The sequence below is a fragment of the Merops nubicus genome, unplaced genomic scaffold, assembly GCF_000691845.1.
Source record: "Merops nubicus isolate BGI_N331 unplaced genomic scaffold, ASM69184v1 scaffold16886, whole genome shotgun sequence".
NCBI classification, from domain to species: Eukaryota; Metazoa; Chordata; class Aves; order Coraciiformes; family Meropidae; genus Merops; species Merops nubicus.
The window spans coordinates 34230-43406 of record NW_008615759.1 but is presented as its reverse complement, the minus strand read 5'-3'; the positions used below and the strand labels follow the sequence as shown (position 1 = coordinate 43406).

The following is a 9177-nucleotide window of genomic DNA, read 5'->3' as shown; positions in this document are numbered from 1 at the left end:
TGTTTTTGTAAGTAGAGAGTCCTTGTTTAAAAAGAAAAGAAAGGAAAAGAAAAAAAAGATTAAAACAGAAAATATTTTCTATAAATAATACAGGTATTTTGGTTTAGTGCTCCCGCCCTCAGGTTTGAAGTTTACTTTGTGGTTTTGTTTTTGTTTTTTTTTTTCAAGTACCTTTTTTCCTCCATGATCACCCTTGTGTTTCTCTAGTTTTACCTCTCCCACTCGTGCGTGTGTGGGGCAAGGGGGGGTCTGCGAGAGAATTGGCCTTGCTGCACTGTGATTGGCGAAGACGTGAAACTCTTTAAAAAAATACTTAAACTGTTTCCTTTTTTTTTTTTTTTTTTTTGTTTTGTTTTTTTTTGTTTTTTTTTTCTCTCTCTCTCTCTCTCTGGATTTTAAGTTTTAATTATCTTCCGACTCCTCTTCGGCCTCCCGTAGCCACGTGAAGAATGCTGTGACAGATTTCAGCGCTACTCCTTTCCCGTTCTGCTCCGCGGGGTCCTTGCTGCTCTCCCACTTGTAGAAGGCATCCTCTGATATCACCTCCTCGTCGTACAGGCAATCGAAAAACATCCGCAACAGATCTGCGACAAAGGAGGCACGGCAGAGAGCAGCCGTTAGTGCCGCAGGGCCCGCGGCTCGCACAAAGGCGCCGTCGCGGCTAAGGGGATTAACGTGACCCTCGAGGCGAGATGCAGCCGCGAGTGAAAGGAAGGTCTGCTGCTGAGTTACACCCTCCTGGCTGGCGACACGGATCCCCCCTAGTGCTGCTGGGTAACACGTGGAAAAGGGAAAGCTGGGAAAGCAGCTGTGGGAAGGCAGCACGGAGGGACTGGCTGGCAAGCAGAACCTGCAGCCCATCCTCTCCTCCCCTCGCAGGACCGTGCAGCCTGCCCCCCCTCCAACACCCCATTTTTGGTGGCTCAGCAGGAGGGGTAACCAACAACTCGTGCCTCAAAGCTTGGCATGATCGAGTCGGGTGGTTTTGGGCACTCTCAGATTTTGTGCTGCAGCCTCTGGGGGAACCCCTGTTTCTTTGGCAACTCTCCCACCTCTCCACCAGTTTGCTGCAGCAGGGCTGGCGTGAGACTCATCAGTTGTCCAACTCATTTTATGCCCTCCGAGACCCCAGGGATCTGTGGTGCAGCAATGCAACTGCAACGCCCAGCCCTCTCACGTGGCCAGGTATTGTAAACTCAACAGCTTATTTTTTACTGCCCTTTGTATTCCCCCTCAATTTTATCAACAGAGGTTTGTCTTTCCTGCTTACAGGAGCAACCAAAATCAGGCCCAACCTCTGGCCAAGCACCTGGGGACCTGCACTGCTCTAAACCCAGGCATCTGGACAAGCACAAACCACTGTAGGCTGTCACATCCCATTGCCCTGTACAAAGGTAAGGAAAAGCCCACCCATCCCCAGTCTCTACCACGAGACCTCACCCTAGCAACACTTACTAGGAGGCTGATCAAGTTTTACTATTGATGCTTGTAGTGCATAAAGTGCTTGTAGTTCCTTCTCCGTGTCTGAGTCCAAGTACTTGAGTAGGATGGGCACTCTCTGTTTGATAACAGCAGTGTCCACACGGCAGCTGGAAGAGTCCGCTGAGGGGAGGAGAAGAAAACAGGGTCAGCTTTGGTATGTGGCAGAGCTCTCAGCACCTTTTTTATTCAAATAGAAATCACAGAAACAGGTTAGTGTGAACAGAAGATAGGATGAGAAACAACTAGAAGTATTTCTGACCCATGGCTTCTTCTGGAAATCTTGGTTCTTCCTGTTCCCCAAATTCAACCTGTATCTGCAGCAACCCTGCTCCTAACCAGCCAGTTGACACACACACAGAACTACAACCTTACTTGGAGTGCAAATTGTTGTGTTTCCACAGGCAACTGGATGTCCAAAGGGGATACAATGGCTAGGGCTAAAATTTCAGTCATACATAATTTTCTAAAATCCTTCTTTTTTCTAAAAATACTGAGGCAGAAACAGAATCATAAGCTGCAGATGAGACAGGAAATCAGGAATAAACAAGCTCCACACATTAGAAGTCCATCAGCAACACGGATAAATAATTCAGCAGCTTTTAAGTAGATCACGCAACACAATTAAATGGTATTTTGAAAACAAAAGGGGGAAAAAAATCAATTAGAGGCAAGGTCAGAACATAAACGAGAAGGAAACGTTCCTGATACACATGAGGGAACCCTGAAACGTTTGCCATCAGCTCCTGTGTCGTTCAGCCGTTAACACTAGGTGGCATCAGAAAGGTTCTGTTCTCAGGGAGATGGGGAGCCAGGCTGTCCTTCCCCTCACAACACGCCCAAGTTCAGACCCCTCTCTCCACCAAGCGTGACTCCTACAGCTCAGAGCAGAACCGACTGCTTTACGAGCACAATTTTCTGCCTTGCCAGCTGCCAACAGTAAAGTCAAAGAAAACAAAGTGAACAGACCAGATGTTTCTGGCTGCAGCGCTTTACTGGAGCCCCTCCAGGGGCCTGGGGCTCCTGTCTGACTCAGGTACCCACCCTTTCCTCCATTTCCAGCTGACACTCAAGTGATCCACATAAACCATGGTTCCTAAATCATGATTTTGGACATAAAATGATGAATGAGACAGAGAGGTGGGCTGGCTCCTCTTCTGCAACCCCCATTGCACCCGTGCATGCAGTGCTCACTGTCTTGTGTCTAGTGAGCCTCCACCTTCTCCAGAACAATCAGTGAACGATCTGGGATCACTCAGAGTTGTCTGACACTGCTCACGTGAGGTCACCAGGACACACCAAGGCCTTGAGAACACTGTAACCTGCTGGCTGCAGGGGAATGGGCATCCCACCTCCCAGCACTGGAATTCTAAAGTCAGTGTTGATAAATAAAACACACCTTGGAGGAGGGAAAAATGATACAAACCTGAAAAACATAAAATCAATCTTGGCACATTTGGTTTGTACAGTGTTTATTTACACTGCAAGTTACTCACCTATAATAGCTGCTTTACAAACTGCTGTCATTAAAGCTCTAAGGAATGTAGGTGAACTCATCTGGCTTTCATCTAGATTAGCCTGAAATCAAGAGTAAATGGACCAGTTAAAAACACACCGTTGTGTGAGAGCAACTGCTTCCAAACTCCACCACAGAATCTGGCAGCGAGTTCCAGTTCAGCAGAGGCTGCTGTGGCAGAAATCCACTTCACCCTCCACAGCAGCTCAGCTTCCCCCTTCACCCCTCAAACCCAGCTCAGGTATGTCAGCAAGTAACAACAGCTCTCAGCCATCAGTACACCAGCTAACTACCCCCACGACCAGCTTCCCCAGTGCCCTCAGACATTTTCCAAAAGCTTTAGGCTTTTTCAACAAATTTTACAGCATGCTCCTTGGGTGGAGATTTGTTGGCTTTGTGGAAGACATTCAGAGAGTGGTGATGTAACTTGTCCAAGGCTACAGAGAGCCCACGGGCATCCTGATTTTCAGTCTGTTCTCACTCCACTCCCGGCCTCTCTAATGGCAGTAGAAAAAAATGACACTTCTGATGCACTGTTCCAGCAACAGAAATAACTGAAATGAAGCTGACCAAGATTTAGCTGCAAGTGCACATCCAAAAGAATCAAGTTGGGGATAATTCCAGACACTAAACATCTGGCTTAAAGGATGCAGCCAGAGCTAGAGGGCAAAACATCAGTAGGTTGACATTTCCCCCCCTTAGTTTCCCCCTTCTTTTTCTTTATTCTCTCTTACAGTGCCCAGTCCAACACACACATGCCCTCAGTGCCTGCCCAAGATGTTTTTTTTTTGGGGGAATTTACACAGGTTCTGCAGCAAAGAGCAATGAGAAGCTTTTGTATTTTGGGAGGAAGGAATGTAGCAGGAAACTGGGTCTAAAATGTAGTAAGAAGCCAGAAGCAGTGTGTTCTGTGTCAAAAAGTCTACAGGATTTACAAGGCAGTTACACAGCTGTGTGTTAATGTGGCTAAAATCCTTCCTGACTGACTGACTGATGGAATAACTGGTTATATTATACATTTTATTTCTTTGGAAGTGTTGATTGCACAGACCTAATCATCTTTGTCTCCTGTGCCTCGGGAGGAGGCTGCTCCTTTAGATGAGAAAATATCTACAAAAGCCATTAACAAACTGTGAGCAGGGAGGGTGAAAACTGTCTTTGTACCTCTACCCAGTCAAAGATTTGTTCATCGTTCGCCTTGTCCTCGACGATGAGTTTTTCTAGCTGCTTGCTCAGCTCCTCCGCAGAGAGTTCCTTCTCTGAAAGTGCTTCTGAGGAACTGGAACAGTCAGACTCCGTGAAGTCCAACTTCTGCAACATCAGAAGTGATGATGAGAGTTAGTTAAAGACACTCTCCTGTGCTGGCATATGCCAAACTGAGGCAGCAAGTTAAGTTACGCTCCCTTTGGCCTTCTGGCACCTTTCTGGCTAAGTTATCGGTGGAACAGTTTATGGACTTTTTCTGTTGGAGAGGTTAGAAAGCTTTCACAAACACATGAGAATGACAGTATCCAGGAAAGACAAGCAGGCATCTCAGAGGGCTTCCAGCCCTGCTCAGTACCAGTGTGCACAAAATGAAGTGCCTGTTGCTCAGCTGGAACGACGGGGAGCTGGAAAGCAACTACCCCAGCTGGTGTTTGCTCCAAGAAATGGCAGCTAACGCCCCAGCCCATTGTAAAATGTGACAGAGGATCTGCACTCCTCCCAGCAAGCCCCAGGCCTTGGTGATCTGCTCCATTTCCTGCAGCACAGCACTTCCTGAGTGCTGGAAAAGGGCTGTGGATCACCTGGGGCTTCAAAGGGAGATCTCCATCACCAGAAGAGCTGCAAGGTGCCCTCCATCAGGCCTGGCCCCTCTCGGCTGTGAAACCCCCCAGGATAATAACGCAGGGGGGGATGAATGACTAACTGCTACCATTATACAGGAACCTGGTGAAGCAGGCCCAGGAGGCCACAAAAATGCTCCAAGGGCTGGAACTCCTCTGTTGGGGGCTCAGAGAGTTGGGGTTGTTCAGCCTGGAGAAGACAAGGCTCTGGGAAGACCTTCTGGTAGCCTTCCAGGACTTAACAGAGCCTGTCAGAAAGCTGGGGACAGACTTTTTAGCAGAGGCTGTTGCAACAGGATAAGGGGTGATGGTTTTAGGCTAAAAGAGGGGAAATTTAGATCTAAAGAAATTCTTGATGCTGAGGGTGGTGAGCCCCTGGCCCAGGCTGCCCAGAGAGGTGGTCGCTGCCCCATCCCTGGAACCATCCCAGGGGAGGTTGGAACAAGCTCTGAGCACCCTGCTCTAGCTGCAGATGTCCCTGTCCCTGCAGGGGGTTGGACTGGATGGGCTTTAAAGGTCCCTTCCCCCCCAAATGATTCTGTGATTTTATGACTCTGGGCATTCTGCAGATGGTCTGTCCATGCTGCAAAACTCATCCTTGAGTTCATTCCCCTTAGCTGGAGAGAGATCCCCCAGGGGAAGCCAGCTGACAGGAGCTGTGTGCCTGGGATTGGAGGGGACAAAGCCATTCACCTGGTGCTTCAGAAAGGAGGAGCTGAAATCACCTAACCCCAACTTGGCGAGACACTTCACCCCACCTCCCACACCAACAATACCTAAAAATGGGACGAAAGAGGATGAACAAACACCACGTGGGGCCAGAAATCACCGTGCTTAAATCACGAAGCAGAGTCTTGCTTTGAACTCACTTGTTCCAGCAGAAAGGTATGTACATCCTCCCCTTCGGGCACGTAGTCCTTCCAGCTGAGGCCAGACTCCCTCCATAAGGCTCCCACTTTCTTATGGCTCTAAAACACAAACAGTTTGTTCATTTTAAAGGCTGGGGCCACAACCAGAGGAGCTTACACAAGCCAGAGTGGTGCAGCTGTGCCAGGAGAAATAAAGAACCGTTCAGCCACCAGGCAATGGAGTGAGAACATCTGGAGATCCCGTGCAGGGGAGATCCCGTGGGCAATCCTGCCACAGGTAGACACATCTTGTCAGGTGGGCAGAGGCCACGGTGATGGGTCAAGGACAAGGCAGAATGTGACATGTGGGGTTCACAACAGCCTCAGCCAGAGTTACCTGGCTGGAAGGTGACACATGGCAACAAGGGGTGGTCCCACGGCCGTGACCCGAGCTGGCACTTAGATGACTTAGATTCTTCTCCTGCCTCTGCCATTAACTTACTCCGTGACTCATTCTCTCCCCCTGCCTTGACATTAAAGCACCAGCAAATGAGCTACTTTTAGAAAACACTCATTTACATGGCTGTTTGCTGTGCAGAGATCAAGCCACAAATTCAAGTGTGTGATACCCAGTTCACTTCTCAGTTCCTAGAATTTCCTGCAACCCCTGAGAAAAGTCTTTGCAGTACACTCAGTTCAACCTGCTGCAACCTCTAATGTCACACTGACCTCTCGGTGTCCTGCCCGACATGGCACACACCCTACCCTGACAAAAGTACCAGTAACAAGCAGCTCTCCTCACCTAAATGCTTCACTAAAACTTCTACCTTCTAGCACCTGCACAAGGGAGGTCACTGGTCATTAAGTTAAGCCCTGAGAAAAGCAGCCTGATGTTTAATTTACAAAGCAGATGATAATTTTACAAGCTGATCACTAAGAGCTAATTGTGTGCACCAGGATCTGAACAAGGTGACTGGTTATCAGCTCAAATACCTGAGTGAAAGTGTTGGCCTGGATGGGATGGAGTTAAAAAGCTGTGGCAGAAACAGAAACCTAAGGCTGTGCTTCAACCCCCAGAGCACAGCAGCTTTTCTTTCACAGAACAGAGAAAAATAAATGGAAGTTGACTGTCCAAACAACCATAAGACTAAAATAAATATATAAAAAGTCACTATTTGCACTGCAAGACTGAAATGCTCCTGGAACATTCAATCTTATTTAAATGCATGCTTTAAAAAGCAAAAAAAGAAAAAAAAAAAGAGGCAAATGAGGGGTTTTACAGGGTTGGAGATAGACACTATTCAAAGTGCAGTATTTAGCTGGATTAAAAAAATAAAAAAAAGACAAAAAATGGAGACAGAGTTATAGGGAAACCACCAAACTGCTTGGACACACAGCTGTGAAAGGTGTGAGAGAGCTCTAGAAGTTAGAGGGTGAAAAGGTGTCACTACCCCTAGTGATGGGTGACTCTTAAGAGTTGGCAGGTTTAGTCTGGATAAGCACCCAGAAGTCTGAGAGGCCATCTGAAGCTTATCCCCCCCTCAGAACCTCTCCGCTCTGCAAGAACAGCTCTCTCGCAAGATTTCAGGCACTCGCTGCTTCTGGCCAGCCCAGAAATACCTGGAGAATGTCCCTCTTGCAGTATTTCAGCACTCTAGCTTCTGGAAGAAGCCAAGTGCAAAGGAACCTGCAAAATGGAAAAGCGATGAGAGAAAAAAAAAGTTAACTTTTTGGCAGCTGGTAAGGCTGGGGAGGAAGAGCAGAGGCAGGTGTCCTGGCTACCTGGACTGGCTGGCCCGTCCCTAAGTGTCTGCACGTGGGAAATGTGTGGCATTGTTCAGGAATAAATGTGTACTGGTGGCACCTGGGAACAGCACACCCAGACTTACCATTTGTTTGCATAGAAGGTGCAAGATTTCAGCAAGCAAGACGCCGGCTCTTCCCACAGGAAGCAAAGGTTTGCTAAATTCTCTAGAATGAAAGAAAAACAGATATTTTCCCTTATAATTTGAATTGTCTGGAGACTGTTTTATCCTCATAAAGGTGCTCCAAGCCTGGAGGCTTGGGGGCAAGCCTGCAAGATGAATGACAGTGATGGAACTGGGGCAAGAAAACACCTTGGACTGCAAGGGCTGAAGGGTTTGGTGTAGGGAGCACTGCTGCTACCTCCAACCTCAGCCACGTGGGGGACTTCCCTCAGCAAGGCTCATTACAGAGACCTTACGTACTGACAAAGCTGCTTGTTTCTGCAGGATGCTCCATTTGGGTCACAGGACCCTTTTTGGGGGAAGAGGTTATTATTTTCTTCCTCCACTACTTACAGGAAAAGGGAACCACTCAATTGGGAACCACGCTGGGGAAACCCTGCAGCACAGCCAGGCAGAGAGCTCAGCTCAGCCAGCCCCAGGAAAGAACAGCACTGCTTACTGTATAAGTTCTCTCATAGAGATTCCTCCTTCTTTTAACATGGGGGTCACCAACTCAGCGAGGTACAACCAAATATGGGGTATATCTATGGCCATGTCGTCTGCCATCTCCAAGGTATCTGAAAAGCTTTAAAAGAAGAAGGGAAAATGTCAAGCATTAAAGACAATCTAATTTGAGACTTCTCCTGCAATGCAAATCTACATTTTGAGAATCTTTTGCTAGAGAAAAGAAGGCAGAAAAGAGGAGCAAAAAGAACCAGAAAGGTAACAAAAAAAAAACTACTGCTGTTGTATGATTTCAGTGCTTCAAAACTGCCAGGAGTGAATTTCTCTACGTGGTAATGTGGAGAATATGTGGAAAAGGCATCACAGACCCATCCAGGAAAGCTGCACTTACAACAGTTCTTACAGCCCAGTAACCAATCGTTTGCTAACCAGCAAAACCTGTAAAACCCACAAAAAGCATTTTTCTCCACAAACACAAACCATCTAATAAATTGAACCCTCTTAAAAATATACCAATATTTACAGAGGGGGTTCCTATGTAAAAGGCCAAGTGTAAGGAAACCAGCAAAATGCCTGTAAGTATGTAAAGCAACTCAAGGAGAGGTTCAGTCACCAGAGGGAGGTTTCCATCCAGAAGAGAAAACACAGCAGGAAGAATTAGAAAATCACTCCCCAACTCTTGGTACAGTTTCCATAATCACTCAAAACTCTTCTTTCCAATAAAAACCTTGTAGGTGGCTTCAGGTCCCATGCCTGGTCCCAGATGATCATTCTTCTGTCTCTCCTGCCAGTTCTCATCACAACTTGTTTCTCCCTGAAAACCTTTTGACAATTCTGGGGTCCAGTCCAGTGACTATAAACACACATTTTCTCTTCTACTTCAAACCCCAGGAACCTCCTCCTCTGCCTTGCTCTTCACATCCTGTGCTGCCTCGGCTTGTCCCAGCTCTTCTGCCAGAACTAGGGTTCCTGCTCTCTATCTCCAGACTGGAGCTGTGACCAGCACTCAGCCCACACCCCCTAATCAGGCTGTGATCTGCCTCGTGTGTTTCAGTGTGGAGGGTTTCAGTGTTCCT

The 9177-nt window shown here is 47.5% G+C and overlaps 1 protein-coding gene across 1 annotated transcript in view; it reads right to left on the bottom strand.

Moving 5' to 3' along the window:
* Nucleotides 1-156: 156 nt before the first annotated feature.
* Nucleotides 157-9177, bottom strand: part of EIF4G3 (eukaryotic translation initiation factor 4 gamma, 3) — a gene marked incomplete at its 5' end in the record, with an annotated part of 43160 nt that continues 34139 nt past the window's right edge. The window contains 7 exons of the mRNA XM_008942636.1: nucleotides 157-584; nucleotides 1456-1602; nucleotides 2976-3057; nucleotides 4160-4306; nucleotides 5691-5789; nucleotides 7559-7640; nucleotides 8097-8222. Of these exons, the coding sequence (XP_008940884.1) occupies nucleotides 403-584; nucleotides 1456-1602; nucleotides 2976-3057; nucleotides 4160-4306; nucleotides 5691-5789; nucleotides 7559-7640; nucleotides 8097-8222 (865 nt within the window). The remainder of the gene's footprint in view (nucleotides 585-1455; nucleotides 1603-2975; nucleotides 3058-4159; nucleotides 4307-5690; nucleotides 5790-7558; nucleotides 7641-8096; nucleotides 8223-9177) is intronic.